The sequence below is a fragment of the Anser brachyrhynchus genome (genome assembly GCF_964034855.1).
Source record: "Anser brachyrhynchus genome assembly, chromosome: 1".
NCBI classification, from domain to species: Eukaryota; Metazoa; Chordata; class Aves; order Anseriformes; family Anatidae; genus Anser; species Anser brachyrhynchus.
The window spans coordinates 48215281-48233190 of record NC_137694.1 but is presented as its reverse complement, the minus strand read 5'-3'; the positions used below and the strand labels follow the sequence as shown (position 1 = coordinate 48233190).

General features: G+C 46.0%; 1 protein-coding gene across 1 annotated transcript in view; it reads left to right on the top strand.

The window, feature by feature from the left end:
• PLXNC1 (plexin C1) overlaps positions 1–17078 on the top strand; it is a 71669-nt gene extending 54591 nt beyond the window's left edge. The window contains exons 22-31 of the mRNA XM_080592881.1: positions 1561–1738; positions 3053–3156; positions 6670–6724; positions 7556–7587; positions 7675–7782; positions 9319–9482; positions 9924–10071; positions 11933–12073; positions 12164–12238; positions 13856–17078. Coding sequence (XP_080449007.1) covers positions 1561–1738; positions 3053–3156; positions 6670–6724; positions 7556–7587; positions 7675–7782; positions 9319–9482; positions 9924–10071; positions 11933–12073; positions 12164–12238; positions 13856–13960 — 1110 coding nt within the window. The 3' untranslated portion in view covers positions 13961–17078. The remainder of the gene's footprint in view (positions 1–1560; positions 1739–3052; positions 3157–6669; positions 6725–7555; positions 7588–7674; positions 7783–9318; positions 9483–9923; positions 10072–11932; positions 12074–12163; positions 12239–13855) is intronic.
• Positions 17079–17910: the final 832 nt, after the last annotated feature.

The following is a 17910-nucleotide window of genomic DNA, read 5'->3' as shown; positions in this document are numbered from 1 at the left end:
TGCAGCCACCACTCCCACATCTCGTTCTCCTCCATTCTGTCTGTCCTTTTGGTCAGCTCATTTTCGTCACAATTAAGCCTTTCCGTGTCCTGATTAAGTTATTGTCAGTTACTTCAGTTCTGTCCTAGTCTTCATTGAATCCTGATCTCCATAGATTTGCAACCCTGCTTTTAATATTTCTTTTGCTTCTATAGAAACAGTAAAGTTAATTAATGTCTTATTGGACTCCTTTTCGTACCATCAGTGAGTGGGAATTTCCGCTCTTGGTGGCTAGTAGAGCAGAAAATAGCACTTTACAGCTAATATTAATTATTCATTTTTCTAAGAAGAGAGAAAGCATGTCCCTGCAGCAACCTGGACAGAAGTTCTTTCCTTCACATGACAGCACAAAAAAAATAAACATTTTTCGTTGCTTCCTCTTTTAACAATCATTCCTTTACTGAGTCATACCTATAGTCCTCACATTTCAGTCAAGAGATAGTTTTTGTACCAGAAGTGTCCAACAGCCAGAATGATTCAAGTAAGTAGATTTCCCCATGCAGGCACCTACAACACTTACTTTAATTCTGTCCCAAGACATCTCCAGCAGAACACGTGTGTTTGTGTAGTGAACAGTGAAGCAGGGGAGAAGCGGGCTGCGGCACTAGAAATGATATCTCTCATCACCCTGCGCTAGCTATCCTGTGCTCATCCTTTTTTCCCCTGCCTTTTGGAAGCAATTGATCTGCCTGACCTGCCCAGAAACACAACCTGACGAAAAAAGTTCCCCGGAGATACTCACCCAGTCTCATTGGCACCTCCCTCTGGCCCATACTTACTTTGTGTGCAGCCTGGCAGATGAGTTGTTACCCAGCTAAGAGTTGCTCTGAGCTGAAGGGCAGGGGTGTTGTACCTAGACAGGCCGTGTTAGAGTATGACCTGGAGTAACAATGCATGGGGTAAATCACTCTTTTCCGTATAGATCTGGACCAGAACTTTGGGTTCTGTCTCCTGCAATGTGCTTTCCTTTTCCCCTGCTTCTGCAGTGGGCCCTGGCTCTCTTGCACCAGGGGACATGGCTGGATGCAGGCAGACACTGACATCTCCAAGGGAGGTGTATTTTTTGGTATGATTCAAGGTACTCAGCATAATCTGCTGGCGTAAATATGTATTTTAACATTGCTTCCTATCTGCTTGAAGTCAGTCATGTTTACCATGAGACTTACTTAGCAACCTTATCAGATCTCAAGTCAGTTATAGTTTTACTTTTAAGGCATTCATTTCAAAAAAAAAGATCTGCTTTTTTTAGAACAGTATTTTTTCTGGTGTACTGTCTTTTGCTGTAATTCACTGAAGTAGGTTGGCACAAAAACAAAATGCAAGATGCGTTTTTGGAAATACATGTCTTTGATTCTTCAGACACAAGGAGTTCTAAGTGCTTCATCATTTAGTTCCTTCAAATAATCTTTATTTCAAATAGCTTTAATGATGAATAAGTTGTAAATTTTCAGGTTTGCTATCAGGAAGTTTTCTATGCCGGGTATTCCCTGTAAGTCAAAATAACATGTGTTTCTACCTCAGACACTGAATGTTATCTTTGAAAAAATCCCGGAAAATGAGAGTGGAGATGCCTGTCAAACTATTCAAGTTAATGTGCTGGACTGTGACACCATAGGCCAAACCAAGGAAAAGAGCCTTCAAGCTTTCCTGAATAAGAATGGCTTTCTCTACGGTCTTCAGATGGATGAAATTGGTCTTGGTAAGTGTGTCACTGTGTTATATTTTCAAAGACTTCACTGACAGAGGCTGGGCAGAGAATGGATTGAGAGCAGCCCTGAGGAGAAGGACCTGGGGGTGTTGGTTGGTGAGAAGCTCAATGTGAGCTAGCAGTGTGTGCTTGCAGCCCAGAAAGCCAACCGTACCCTGGGCTGCATCAAAAGCAGTGTGGCCAGCAGGGCAAGGGAGGTGATTGTCCCCCTCTGCTCTGCTCTTGTGAGACCCCACCTGCAGTACTGTGTCCAGCTCTGGGGCCCCTGGCACAAGAAGGACCTGGAGCTGTTAGAATAAGTCCAGAGGAGGGTCACGAGGCTGATCAGAGGGGCTGGAGCACCTCTCCTGTGTAGACAGGCTGAGGGAGTTGGGGCTGTTCGGCCTGGAGAAGAGAAGGCTCCAGGGAGACCTTGCAGCGGCCTGCCAGTGCCTAACGGGGGCCTCCAGGAGAGCTGGGGAGGGACTCCGTGCCAGGGAGTGCAGTGATGGGACAATAGGTAATGGCTTTAAACTAAAAGAGGACAGATTTAGATTAGATCAAAGGAAGAAATTCTTCCCTCAGAGGGTGGTGAGGCCCTGGCACAGGCTGCCCAGAGAAGCTGTGGCTGCCCCATCCCTGGAGGTGCTCCAGGCCAGGCTGGATGGGGCCTTGGGCAGCCTGCTCTGGTGGGAGGTGTCCCTGCCCATGGCAGGGGGTTGGAAATGGGGGATCCTTAAGGCCCCTTCCAATCCAAACCACTCAGTGATTCTGTGATATGTTTGTGAAGTTTTCTTTCTAGGAATATCTGCATTTGGCTTTGCTTTTTTATTTATTTATGTAACTTTTAGGCAGAAAGGATCTATTGTAAGGGATTTCCAGGGAAACACTAGATCATTTTTGCTACCAGTTAGAACAGCAGAACTATATCTGCTTCGCTTCTGCAAGGAGTTCAGCATGCAGCTGTTAGCAGACACGTTACCTTGTCTACCTTTCTCCTAGTCCCAGTGTGACCATAACGCCAGGGCACGCTTGTGCAAACGAATAGCATCGTTAGGTGAAAGCACCTCTGAAAACGCTGTCTTGACCAACACAAAATGAAGGATCAGTAGCTTCCAGGAAGCCATCCAGGTCGTCACCCCAGAAGAGGAATCTGTAGTGTGGGATTGCAAAACCGCTCTTGTGTGAACTTGCACAGGGACAGAGAGAAAACAGAGCTCAATTGGGAGCCAGTGGTACTAAAATAATTAGGTAGTTTTTTACAAGCGTCTGTAAAGCAAGAATATGGTTGAGGTGTAATTGTTTTCTGTTGCTGTTGTACTGCAGAACTTGTGTCTGAGGAGCAGCAAAGAGAGTTGTTAGACATTGATGGTTCCTCAGAGGTGTTGGAAGACGGGATAAGGAAGCTAAATACCATCGGTCATTATGAGGTAAGCATGAAAACCATACCGATGAGTTGAGAAGCAGTTCCTTCCCAACTCCTAAATGCTGACTGCACAGAAATATCATGATTGATCAAAATCATGAAGATACAGCTGAGCATCATCAACAGAAGGAAGCAAATATGACACACGACTTTCTTGCCAATGAGTCACATTTTCTGTTACTCTTCAGAGAGGTTTGCTTGTTGCAGGGTTTCTTGCAGAGAAACTGTTACTTCAGGCAGTCATTCAGTTAACAGATCATCCGATTTCCAGCTATGGACACTACCATAAGCCTCTTCTAGTCTTTGCTGCTGAGTTTTTGTCATGCCATGAGGAATTGTGCACCTTATCCCACCTTGTATTTTCTTCTCTGAACTTTTGTGAAAGATCATTGAGAGCCAAAATAAAACAACGTCTAGGCTAAGTTTGATCTTTATTCTCTTGAAACCTTCTGCGTCACTCCTTCTCTTTTTATCTATCTCTTTCTGCTTCTATCTACTGTCACCCCTTATACCCTAGTTTTTCCCCTCCACTTCCAATTGCACCTGCAAACCAGTCCTTTCCAGTGCTGCAATTCTCTCTCCATCATTGCAGCTCCACACAGGGCCACATCTAGTGGCAGAGCCCTTTTGGGAATAGCATGCTGGAAAATCATAGCAAGAAGCATTGTCTGTGGAAGGAATTTCCACTGAAGCTAGACAAAATAGAGGGCAAGAGTCTGGGGTAAGATGTACAGGAGATGATTGGCCTTAGGTGATACGGTAGCTCACATTTTGATGCTTACAGATAAATGCTGGAAATGGAGTTAGTGTGCTGAGTGCTTTTAAATGAGCTTTCTTCATGCTTTCATGCACGTTGAAGTTGTAAGTCTGGCTCTTGGCACGAAACTCAATTTTTATTTATTTGAAAGTTTTGCTGCTAAGTGTAGGTCTGTGTCATGCAACGTAGCATGGTGCTGAGAAGCCCTGAACAAGTTGCTGCCTGCATGAGCAAGTAGAGTGCCATCCACAGACAGGACCAAGGACTCCTAGCAGGACTGTTGGCAGCCTGAGAGAAGCACAAGGCTGCTCAGGTTTGAAGAAAGCCCCTTTGGAGTCACTTTACAGTTTTCTCTAGGAGGTTGTTGCCCTCCTTACATTGTAGGGAGGCAGAGGTGAACTCAGATGTCCCGAATCCTAATCCGGTGTCCTAAATACAGTCTCCTCTGTGCCTCTCTTGAATCTTATCTGTATGGCGTGGAACTTCCCTCCACTCAGTAAAGATTTTGTACAAATTAGGACACTGCAGTGTTGCAATCAGTGTCTGTGCAGCAAAGGTCATCGTAGATTTGAATCTGAATGAGTATCCGAACTTCTGTCTAATGTGATGGTACCGACACTGCCAGCCCCTTTAGTGCAGGTGCTCCTTAACTTTCCATGGCAGCTTTTTGCACGTCTGAGCTCGTGGTGCGCTAAGGCTCGTGGGCGCCACACCTCGCGGCAGATGAGTCTGCTCCCCTTGGTCACCGCCATCCCTGGGTATCTTGGTCCCAGACCTTGTTTTCATCTGTGGTTTCTGCAGGCAGATGTGTGCTAGATAGGAGGTTCGGTTGTTTTTGCAAGCTGTAACTATACTAATTATAGCTTAGCAGCTGCCTTATGGAAATTGTGCTGGGTATCTGGTAGATATTTTAGTCCATTTTTTTGGACCCTGACAAAGCTGTAGATTTTAGGCAGAAGCTCAGAGGCATTTTAGTCAGCGGCTTGGTGGCAGGTATCAGCAATTAGCATATCCAGTTTATTCTCTTGTATGCGTAGTAATGCAAAAAGGAATGTAAAGATGTCTAGTTATCAAGCAAAGCAAGAAAAGGAAACCTGCATACACAGCGTGAGCTTAGTAACATTGCCTGAGGAACTCCAGCTTACATTTCAACAGGACCTAGAGTTTTGTGGCAAGCCTGATTTTTTCTTTTTGCTTGCCAGCCTTAAACACTCAAAACTAACCAAGTGTCTGGAACTGGGAAGTAACATCATGTCTTTTTAAGATAGTCAAGCATGAGGGCTGCATTGTAAAGGTGCCAGACTCACCAACTACTCTTGAAAAAGCAGACTTCATTCCTACAGTAATTCTAAAAATGTGCAAATAGGGGATGTTTGCATTTTGTGTGTTTTTTTTATGAAGGGAGAGAAATCCACTACACCCTTCTTAAGACCTTTATGTGTTTCTTTATGCTCCTTTTGCTTTAAGTCTGTGCTCTTAATAGGGATATTGATATGATTATTTATGAGGTCTGCACCATTGTTTACATGAGAGTAACCACAAGTCTTGACAAGAAAGGTGACGATTATCATAAAATCTTACTTCCCACGCAAGAAGTGAGCTGGAGAGCCACTTTTAGATCTGCTGTCCAAGTAAAAACATTTTGAGGTGCTCAAAGGAGCAACCTACCAGAAAAAGTGATTTAGGCAGTCGGACCCCAAAAGAAGGGCTTATGTTGTTTTTTTGTAGACAACACTGAAAGGAACAGCAAGTATGGATGCTGCAGCAATGATAGAGAAGGGAAAGCATAATTGTATTCAGTACTAAAAGCAGCACTTGTCCCAGAATAAAACCTGAAGTGGGGCTTGAATTGTGGTTGTGCTGCAGCAGGGCCCCCAGCACCCAGAGGGAAGCACAGTTCTCCCTGAGCCCGGCCTTTCTCCTGGGGACAGGAGCTGGTATCTCAGCGTTGGGCGGCTCTCCTGCTCCTCGGGGAGGCAGCACATTGCCCGTGACGCTCGGGGAAGGGGCAGGCTGTTGTGCAGCCCTGTTCCTGTTCACCCGTCTTCAGGGAGGAGCAGGGGGACTCTTGGTCTCTCTGGGTGCTTGTGTCACACCACGAGATAGCCTTAGAACATATCCGTACTTGCAGCTGGGTTTTAAAGTGCTCTGTGTTATCTGGAAGAGCTCTGAGACTCTGTGTGACAAATGGAAACCCTGCAAAATATAAGGCTTACAAAATACACTTGCTCCTGGAAAGTAAATCCAATGTAAGTGCAGATTTCTTTGGCACAAGACACAGCGTTTGATAGAGTATCTTAATGTTTAAACTGGTTTCTAACACTGGGCTGGCTGCCAAGGTTTAAAAAATACTTAAATTATTTTGGCAGACATCCCTTCCTAGAACTGGCCAGTTGTTTTTGTAATTATAGAGGGAAGTATACTAGCACTTGGCAAAACCCAATGTGTGACGGCAGAGCAGTGGTGTAGCTCTCAGCAGGAGCTGTTTTGGACTTTTCTTTGACAATAAAAGCATGACTTGCCTCTTTCTTTCAAAGATAGTGGTTTCTATCCTGGCAGCCCTATAAATTCAGGCAAGGAGGGGGAAGATTTTTCCTAGAAATCACAAGGTAACTAGGTATGGATTTTGACCTTACGGTCCACGGGTCATAAATATTTTGGTCACTTTGGGAACTGAGGTTTGAAAATAGCTCTTAGGGGAACTGGGCTAGACCCTAACCATGACCTACTTCAGCAAGATATGTTTGGTTTTGCTTTCAGATTTCAAATGGAGCAACCATAAAAGTCTTTAAAAAGAAGACAAACACTCGATCAGGTAACAAAGAAACTGCGCTCTGTTTAATCTTGTGTGGGGAATGGGCTGGGGATGCAGAGTAGTGAGCTATGGCCGGTTGTGTCTTGGGCAGCAAAACTGGCACTTTAATATAAGAGAGCCAAAAGAAGAGCCACGTTACCCTGGCTCTGCGCCTCTGGCAGGCACAGGGGGCCTAGGAGGAGGCAAGAAGGCGAAGGAAAGAAGGGCAGAAGGACTTGCAGTCCTTGGTTACTGAGTGATTCAAGGTGCAAACTCGCAGGCAGGAAAAGAGGGCAGGGAAGATGACAAGAAGTGCTGACTGATAAGATCAGCACAGGAAATGTGCCCTGCTCCAGTGCCCTCCGCTGTGCGTCAGCCCCGGGGGAGAAGCAGCACTCCCGGCGTGCGATTCACCTCGCCGTCAGAGCAGACATCTGCAGCGAGGAGAGATGTGGCCGCGGGGCGCGAGTCACGGGGTGGCACTGCCTTCGCCCTCGGCAAGAGCAGGGCCGTCTGTTCCCAGCCAGCTCTCCAGCCCGCCCGCAGAGTGCCCTTAACAGAGCCCAAACCACGCAGCCATCCCCTCTGCTGCCCGTCGTCCTCCCCTCGGAGGAGCTGTGGTTTGCACCCGCCTCACCCGGCAGCAGATGATGCCCATCAGCCGTCCAAGCTGGCACAGGGGGAAGGGAGCTGGGGCCTCTGCATTTCTGAGGCTTCCCCCGCGCTGCGGGCAAGAAAGTGTGACACCGAGCCTGCTCGCTCAGCATCCTGACACGCACCATGGTGCACAGCACAGTTCGCAGGCTCGTAGCTGGGTGTTTTGTTAATGCCTGCTTGCTTTCTGTTGTTTAGGTGTGGACTACTCTGACGAACACTGCCATTTGGTGAGTTCGGTCCTCACACTGTTACGCGGTAGATTTAATGCTGGCCTGTATTTGTGTCTGTGTCACCTCTAATCTCTTCGTTGACAGATTTTACCAGACTCTGAAGCCAACAAAGACGTGAAAGGAGCGGGTCACAAAGGAAAGCAGAAATTCAAAGTGAAAGAAATGTATCTGACAAAGCTCCTGTCGACCAAGGTGAGCTGGGAAGGTCTTTTCTGCGGGGCCAGGGGGGGTCGGTGTCAGGCTTGGCTAGTTTGGCACAATGGAAACAGAATTTTAAGCAGAAATTATGCAAGCTTTCTGTATGTATATCAAATGTTAAATAAAAAAACCTGTGAAAGTCACCCTGCTAACTACAGTTTATAACCATTTGCAAAGATGACCACATTTCAGGTTTTCTAAAGCTCAAGTTCTACAACACTCCATTATTCACAGTCTCCATCTCCTCAGTAAGCACAACCTTTTTTTTTTTTTTTTAATAAGGTTAAATAAAAAAAAATTAGTTATTGGGGTTATTGAATGTGAGTTTTGCAACTGAGCTCCACAGAGGAAAAACAGTCCCTGCTGTAGAAACAGCTTTCAGTCAACATTTTCCTTGCTTTCTGGTGGAGTTTTCCCAGCTTAAAGACAACTCCCAAGGCCTGAGTTTCAGCCAATACTGCCCATGAAATCAAATAATCTTTTAGGGTCTCAAATGAAATCTCCAAAATAACTATATGAATTTTAAAAACAAGGCCCTTAGCATTTGTGATACAGTTACCTAATTTATACAGTACCCATTACTTAGGAATAAGCCGTGCTCGCTCCCTCCAGTGATGTCATCTGGTTTCTGACTTACTCAGATGGGATATAAAACTCTTTGCAACAGCATATTACTTACAGTATTAATCAGTGCACAACACTGAGAGCTGGGCAATGCGAGACGCCTGAAGGGATGATGATTATGACCTTCTTGCATTTAAAAATCTATCAGTCATTATTTAATTAGATTGTTGATAGCTTCTGAAGTAATTCGGGACACTACTCAAAGTGAGAGTGAAGACTGGTCACTTCTCATTAGCCATGGAAACTACCGTAAGCCCTCAGGAATTGCTGGGGAAAAACCATTAATATCTTACAGTGGAAGTCTGAAGTACCAAAGAAAAGATCAGCCTCTTAGGAAGCAGTCCTTTAGAGGGCTTTAAATGAATCGGCTTTCTCCAGTGTAAGATAGTGCTCTGAACAACAGTGTCGTGAAATTCTTTGCTGTGAAATTCTGCCTGTGATGAGCCAGGCACTGAAGGAAATTGCATTAAATCTCTTTGCCTCTTTCTATCACATAGACATGCACACAGGCACAATGAAACGAACAGGACAGTAACACGTCAAGGCCCTGCGATACACTTAAATCCTTCTTGTTAAATCCTTCTTCAATGTCTGGAGAGCTGATGTCTTCCATTCGGGAAACTCAGCAAGTGATTCCCTCCACACACAATTTGTCACAACATTCCTCACAATTCGCCGGTCAGCAACGTGGAAGTGATATGTGAAAGCAGCTCGTTATGGTGTGTTTGTAGTTTCAATTTTGTTACTGACTGTCTTGTTTCCAGTAGCCTGTGGCCTAGATTTTTGCCACAAGCGTATTGCAATTTGTGTGTGTGGTTCCCCAGGAGCACATTCAGCTCTCTGAGACAACAAATATTGTCCTTTTCTTGTGTAACAGCAGCATTGCTCATTTTCTTTACTTTTCAGGTTGCGATTCATTCAGTTGTTGAAAATCTCTTCAGAAGCATTTGGAGTTTACCCAACAATAAGGCACCTGTTGCCATCAAGTACTTTTTTGATTTTCTGGATGCCCAGGCTGAGAGCAAAAAAATCACTGACCCCGATGTGGTTCATATCTGGAAAACCAACAGGTACATCCGTGCGATGGGCACAGGAGTGCACGCACTCTGCAAAAGCGTAGTTGCAGAGATGGAGCAGGTCGCCTGTAATCAGAAGAATAAGATTAGATTTTGTTATGTCAGGGTGAAGGTGTGGTTTGGCCCTGTGGGTCCCCATAATTTTAGTACATCAATTAGGTACTGATAAAAAACACTCCAGGACTTTGGAGTCTGCACACTGACTTGAGATTCAGAAAGAAGTGTCTGCAGGTTGAGAGCGCTGTTTGAAGATGGAGGGGTGAGCGACTGATGTGTGTGCTCCGTAGCCTTTGTTCCATGACCTCTCTTCTAACATGAATAAGCAGCACAAAATGTGCTCCTTTTCATGAGCACAGTGCAATTAAACTGCTATTCTAAAGCAGTTGTGCGGCCTCAGCGGTTAATTTTAAAGATGCTTGTTCTTTCCCTGTCTAGTCTTCCTCTGCGCTTCTGGGTGAACATACTGAAGAATCCCCAGTTTGTCTTTGATATTAAGAAGACTTCACATATAGATGGCTGCCTCTCTGTAATCGCACAAGCTTTCATGGATGCCTTTTCTCTAGCAGAACAGACGATGGGGAAGGTAATGCTGCCTTTCATGTATTTTGCTAACTTGTCAATCACTTTTTCAACTGATTTGGGGGATGGAGTCCTGGATCTGCTGAAGCTGAAGGCAAAACTGACAGTGGCTTCATTAAGTTGGGTTTCCATTCCTTGTTGCTCCATCACACAAGACTTTAAAGAATTCATTGGAGGAGACAGATACACCTACTAAAATGCCATACTTATAATTAACTGCTGCTTATCTTCTCTACAGTTAGTTTCTGTGCAGTGTACAGAATATGCGGAAGAGGGTGGAAACAGTAAAATTTTAAATCAAGTTTTTAACAGTTTTCAAACAGAGGTCTTAACAGTATTATCATTATTTAATAAGTAGTCCAGACTTTGCCTGCCAGACACAGATGTGCAGAAAACACAAGTAGTAAGCTACTGGGATCTGTGTGAATACTTGAAAGAGCTCCAAAGTTTTAAACAATTCCTTTAATCTATATTAGCTACACCTTCTTAATATCCAGAATTATTTGCCGGAGGAACAGGTCCAGAAATCTTAAATTCATAAGTTCTTTAGTATAATATCCAGAACCCTGGAGATCAGAAATAATTCATTTTTCCTGAGGATATACTCATTTCCCTTGGACCAAAGCAGGCAGTATGTGCTCAGGCTCATGGTACCAAGAAAAAAAAGGCTAGAGATTTTTCAGTCTAAAATTTTATATAGAAAAATGGAGTAATTTCCCATGTCATCTGAAGCAACTGCTCTTCTGCTAAAGGTAAATAACAAATAATGTGCTTGTTTATCTTACTTCAGGAGTAAAGTGTCATGAATTAAAACTAATCACATCAGTTATTTGATGAAAACCTGCAAATGAGCATGGTCTATTAAGTTTCTGCACTTGTGAAGTAGAAATGGATGTGTCAACCTGGATTGTGAAGAACTATTGATACGGCAGCTCCCATTAGCCATTAGCCACATTAGCCGTTGGGAAAAAAGGGATGCTGAAACGTGATGCTTTGTAACGCAGTTACCATCTTGTTAGATGTTAGTAAAATGTATTTACTTCCATGATTTTTAGCCCTTCATCTTAAAACATTCTTTAGCCACTTAGAAAACAAACATACTTAAAACCCTTTATCACATAGTGGAAACAGGAGTGACAAGGTATCACATGCTGGTGTCATTTATTCCCCAGAATTTAAAACTAGAGCAGTCACAGGAAACTACCAGCCCCCACTTTTACATTTTGAAAACATGGTTTCCAGGTGGGGCTTTAGCTCCTGCCACAAACATCAGCATTTTTTTTCCTCAGCAGCCAAAAGCTGCCTGGTCAGTCAGTACTGACCTGGGTTGCTGCAGCCCTGGGGAAAAAAAAATATCCCTTTGGCCGTGTATGGCTGGCAGTCAGCTCCCCACACTGTTAAAGCCCTGAGCGGAGGGAATAGTAGGGACCAAAGTGTTTCAGGGGAACCTCTGCCAGCACAGTGTCTTGCAGGGCTCTCCGCTCTGTGACCCTGGGGGAACTTTCCACAGCTCTGCTGTATCCTGTATGTAAATAGCTCAAGCCCTTTGCTTCAGCTTTCACAATCTTTCAGGTCCAGAGAGGGGTGGGGAGGAAGTTAGAAAGAAGTTTGTCTAAGGGACAAATCTTCAGCACTCCCGATGCCACTGGAAATAATTACATGGCAACTGTCATGAAACACAATGCGCTATTACTGAAGGCTGTTCTTCATCTTTCTTTCATAACCTTGATTCCTTGCATGTAACCACTGCAAAGAGAAATGAGTCACACAGAGACACAATTAGCTGCAATTAACTATGTGGAGGTGGAACCTCAGGAAAATCTGTGCTGCGAAAATTGACAAGGCTTCAAATATTTTCTTTTAAGGAAGCACCAACAAATAAACTTCTCTACGCTAAGGACATTCCGCTCTACAAGAAGGAGGTGAAAGCGTACTACAAAGCCATCAGGGATCTGCCCCAGCTGACCACTTCAGAGGTTGAAGAATTTCTAACTCAGGAATCTAAGGTGTGGTCGAAAAGTGGGAACTTCATTTGCCTTCCCATTACTTTTTTTAAAAAAGGAGAACCATCTGACCAGCGCTGTTTTCTGTTTTAGAAACATGAAAATGAATTTAATGAGGAAGTGGCCTTGATTGAAATCTACAGATACATAGTGAAGTATTATGATGAGGTAAGCACATCTGCAGTTCCTGCTTCCCCCCGACATCCACTTGCCATCGCAGGATGAAAGCCGGGCTTGGCAGACAGACCAGGGGCTGTCCTGTGAATTACCGGGTGCCCACTCCAGAGGCAGCGCGGCCGCGGGGCTGCCCGAGTCCCCACCTCCCGCAGGGCTCACAGGCTGAGGGTGCGTGATGCACCCTCGCTGTCGCCACTGGTTTTCGCACAGGCGATAGAAATGAAACTCCCTGCAGTTCTGGGGAAGTTCCTGTGTAGTCAACGCATCTCAGTTTGCAGTGTATCTGTTAATACCTGTCACAACTCCTGCGCTTGCACTGTTTTTCCCTGGCGATTCAGAAACCTGATTAGACTCTAGCACCAGGGATCTCGCTCTAACAGTCAGTACAAACCCCTCAGCAGGGCACACTCGGCCTTGCAGTAAGACAAGTGCTGCTTTCCCATCACAGCCCTCTCATCCTCTGCTCCAATACGTTCCCTTAATGAAAAGAAGCTCTAGATTCCAGTCCCCGCTATTGCCAGCAAAAGAGCCCTTCTCTCACCTGGATGCGTTTAGTCACAGGCTGCCTCTAAGCTGCTTTGTGAGAAAATCCCTGCCCTCCGCTTTACCCTGGCAGGATTCTGCTCGCCGTGATGCTCGGCAGCCTTAACAGGGGCCGCGTGTGCCCGCGCGGGGATGCAGATGAGAGCCGGCCGCGTGTGCAGCCTGGGGGCCTCGTTACTGCTTCCAGCAGGCTGGCTGGGTCTCCCAGCAACGGGACCTTTTCCTCTTTCATCCCCAACAGCACAGCATCAGCCCTCGCTGTAATCAGCCAGCTCTCAGTCACCTGTTAGCTAGCTTGATGCTTCTGATCTCTAATATCTTGATCTGGCTCCGGCATCAAATCTTTGCCTCTTAAAAGAATTTTAGAGTAATACTTGGAGAAGGACTGCGATTCATTAACCTCATTAAAATTGTTGACACAGAAGAGTTCAGCATCCGTTCTAATCCTAATGCCCTTTTTTGAAGGCAGCACCAGCTATGCTTGTCCCATCCTCAGAAAGACATCCCTCCCTCCCCGTGCTCTTCCCTGCTCCGGCATTTGATGCGTAGCAGCTAAACCTCACTCGCTGGGTGCCAAGACCTCAGTCCCTTTGTAGAGTTGCCAGCAAAGAGTTCTCAGACACCAGTCGTGCTCCTTCCCATCACCTGACGCGCTGCCAAGTGGGTCAGCTGGAGCAGGAGAGGCAGTTCATTGCCCTGGGTTTGGAGGGCAGACGAAGAGAAATAAAAGATCAATTGCAAATCTGCTCCGGGGTGAAAGTGGAGCAGTGGCCTTGCCTCACACTTTAATAGCTGAACATGTGTGGGGTTTGTTTTGGTTTTAGCTTGGCTCTGTCGTTCTTCCCTCTGTGGAAGTGTTGCAAATCCTGTAATCATAATGACTTGAAAGGGAAACTACCAAAATAAAGTGTTAAAGTCAGAAGAGAATGTTTACATACAGGCGGGCATTCAGATGGATTTTTCTGCCAGTAGTCGCTGGAATGCAGAAAAGCGGGCTTTAAAGAATTGCAAATCAAATAAGCACTAAGAAAATTACTCTCTTTTTTTTTTGCTAATTGTTAACAGATTGTCAGCAAACTCGAGCGAGAACGGGGGTTTGAAGAAGTCCAGAAACAGCTCCAGCAAGTAAAAGCCTTATTTGATGAGAAGAAAAAATGCAAATGGATTTGAGCAGAGCACTGACTCACAGCGTCACTGTGGGGAATTTTAAATAAGCGCTACTGCTCCCAGAACAGTTTTGAATGACTACATGTACAGGGTTTGAAACATTTGGACACTCTTCTCCACTCGGACCATTCCAAGTACAATCTAAGTTTGGGAATGAAGCGTGTGCAGGGGTAGATACTCCAATGTGAGCGTGTGAAAGCGAAAGTGAGGCCGGCATCGGTGGGGCCGGCACTGTTAGGTACCTGAACGTGTACCTTTTTTGTTCAAAAAATACTGCCTCAGTAAGCTTTCTGCTTACTTAACAACAAGCTTGTAGGAGGTGCACAACGCACACTGCAAGTTCAGAGTCACCCGCATTAAGTTGCTTAGCTCTGTTTTTAAGACAGAAAGCTGATGTTTTGCCACATCCTTTCAGCGGCCCTGGCTGTGAGGATGAGCTCCGGTGTCAGACTACAGGTCAGCTGCAGTTTCCTTCCTTCCAGACAAATGTAGGCTGGCTCCTGTTTGAATAAAGAAACAGCACCCAAGTGACACTTAGGACAAGCTCGCTTAGCAGAAAAAGTGGGCCTGAGGGTTGAAGTGCAAGTGGCATGTGGCAGGACTTCTTTCTCTGAGTTTAAAAATTGCAAGGTGGAACCAACCACTGAGCAGGGGCGAGGCTTTTGGAGAAAGGAGCTGGACTGGCACCAGCCCGTGTTTACAGCTCCACCTTTCCATCCTTACGTAAGCTGTGAAACTCGTGAGCAGCTTCACAGGTGAAACCCCCCGTGCAGCTGCACTGCATCAGACCAGGCCGTGAGGACGGCGGCACAGACCCGTACTCAGGTGCACGAGGCACAGGCCCACGCGCCCGTGCTGCCAGGCCTGCCGTCCACGTGCAAGGGGCTCGCAAACCGAATGCCAGCAGTTCAGTTCAGTTTAGTTTAGTTTTCCAGATTGTCCAAACAAAAGCTTTGTCAAAAGAGGGTTAGTTTAAAAACGTGTAAGAGCAGGAGTCCTCAGGTGATCCCTGGTCGATGTGTACGTGATACAGCTAGGGACTGGGGGCAGGGAGGGGGGGGGACAGCCCTTGTTAGTCCCGCCGGGGCAGTTTTCTGAGGCTTGGCTGTTTTCAGAGCCTGGGGGGAAGGGGGGCTTGCATCTGTGGCTGAAGTCAGCCCAGCTCAAACGCAGGTGTGTGGCCGTGCTGCTGCTGGTGCAGTGGCCACGGTGCCGAGCCACGGAGGAACAGCCGTGGTGCTGGCTCTGCTGCTGCACCAGCGCGCCCTCCCACCACCACCACCACAAGGCCGAAACATTTGGTCGGCACAGGCTCTGCTGCGACTGCTGTGGTGGCAGGCACTAAGGCTGCAGCCCGCCCTTAGGCTTGAGCCAAGGCTTTGGCAAGAAGCCTCTCGTGCACACCAGCCACCGGAGGAGGCGGTGAGCTCTCGCCTCGTGTTCCCGAAGGGCCGCACCTGGGCAGCACAGGGGGCACCACTCAGCCGGCGCAGGTGGCCCACGCTTAGGGCAGGCAGCGTGTGCTGGGGCTGGGACAGACAGCGAAGCCTGAGCACGGCTCCCAGGCAGCCGAGCGCGCAAAACATTTATTTCTGCGCAGCGCGGCCTTGGAAGAGCCCGGAGGCTGCAGCACGATACGGGGGCTGGCTGGTTTTGTTGCACGCGCTACCAGGAGCTGGTACCCGGCACAAGGACGGCCAGCGCCAGGGAATGCTAACCAGGGTTTGGCAGAAGCAAGGGCGCCTGTTAACACGGGAAACGAAACAAAACAAAACAAAACAACACGTTGCCTACTGGTCTGCCCCCTCCCTACCATGTGATTGCACAACTTGTACCTCTTACATATCAGAGAGGGGAGCCACCAGCCCATACTGTGATGGCTTTTTAAAATTCAAGTCTTTTACTTGCTATTAAGTTTACACTTTATACTTGATGGAATGTATGGCTTTGTTCAGGAAGCTGCACTACAGTGTTGCAGTACTTTCAGCAGTTCTCTACCTGGCACAATATAGTGTGATATAAATTTAGTTTTAATGGAAAAAAGAAAAAAAAACACAACCCTAACCTATCTTGCTCTCTGTCCTGAAGAAGCGGACCATGGCTTGAGCAGCACTTAAGCTTAGATTACCTGTACTTAAGGGCTTTGATTTTTAACATTCTTAACCTAAACTTTTAAAGCAGCATCGAACAAACAAACAAAAAAAGCACAGTAATTAACACAGAAGGACAGGCATAAGCAATTTACTCTTTCTGGTTAGACAGATGTCTCAGAAGTTCAGTTCCATTTCAAGTGTTTGCTGGAAGTGCATTTGAAGGAAATGTGATCGTTTTGTTCAACAGTAATCTTCTGTACAGGCAGAAAAACAACCCAAATTTCTGCTTGAAAAGCTGTAAAATATAATCTGTTTGCGTGGGTCTGATCCTGTGAACCTCACTCTATGTGTTTTTATGATGAGAAAACAAAAATCAGTCCTATTCTGTATTTGTACTACTGCTTGTTTGCTACAATAGCGTTGATGATTTCTAGAGATTATGTGTTGAAGCAGGCCCTGTAGCCTTAGCCTACAGCCTGGAATAGGATTATTGCCTTTTATTCAAGCCTCCTAAACAGCTTCACTCTGTTCGTAACCCATTTGAAGTCATGCTGGGACTTTGTAACCGGTAAGGTGGATCTCACAAAGTGATGTGAAGTATAATTAAGTGATTGTAGCTCTTTTGGTAGGTTTGGGTCAGCACACAAAACATTGGCACACCTTCCATATTCGCAATTTGCTGTTATTTTGTTACACAGACAAAGCAACCAACCTGTGACTACAGCTACCTTACGGCAACCCAACAATTCTAATCGCATTCTCTGAAATGAAAGCAAACTTCTTTAACTTATTTTCACATGTTTACAGGCAAACTGCTATTGCAAACAGCATATTTTCTAACACTAGCTTACAGAGCATTATTTTGCAGTCATTTAGTTTAAAGTCAAATGCTACTAATGTGTAAAGTAATTCCTGTTGTACAGAAGTTAACCTGTTGTTTAAAATGAATGGTTTAAAAAAAGTGCAAATGACAAATACATGTTGGTGTTTGTATGGGTTTATCTAGAATAAAATGCCTTTGAAGGTTATTTTGATTAGTTTGTGTATTTAAAAATGGTTAAGAGAACAAAGAGCTTGTAGCCATGTTGAGGTTGTACGAGACGTGGCGTGTAAGACACTGATCGGCATCAGCTCGGAGGCTCCACTAAGGTTCCAGCTCCGCGGAGGCTCCAAGGCACAGCCACATGGGCAAGCACCGTGTTTTACAGCCACTTCAGTGACCCTGAAGTTGGGAAGTACGAAAAGGAAGGCCTGGTGCAGCATCAGGTGGTGCCGGGGGTGGGAATCGCTGGCCTGAAACAGAGCAGCAGCCTCCCTGCGGGGCCTTGGGGCAGGAGGCACGTGGAGGGGGATTCCCTGCAGCCTCCCAGCCCCAGGCAAGCATCAGCAGGCTGAAGATGCAGTGCACAGCTTCATTTGCTTCAAGGCTCTGAGGATGATGATAGTTTTTTTTAAAAAAAGTTAAAAAAATAAAAATGAGGATAACCTGATAACCGTTATTTCAGGAGAGGAATTAACTCTTGGGAAGAGAGCCTGGGACCAACTGGGAAAGGGAGCCCACAAAACCTGTGGCTAACCATCATCCTTCCTCCTGTTACTAGCCACCTTCTACCCTCCAAGGCTTCCCTAGTTTGTATAAATCCCCTTCCCCATGCCCTGACATCATGTAGAAGTCTTGCAGAACACCACGTACCCAGGGTCACAGACAGAAACGAGGTTGTTGAGCGCTAGCTCTTTGCAACCATTATGCACAGTGCACCACATAATGGTAAGCACTGGCAAACCTAACGTCTGGCAAGGTTAGCTCAGACACAGAGCGTTACCTTTTCCAGGTTAATCCTCCAGGAGACAGAAGCACCT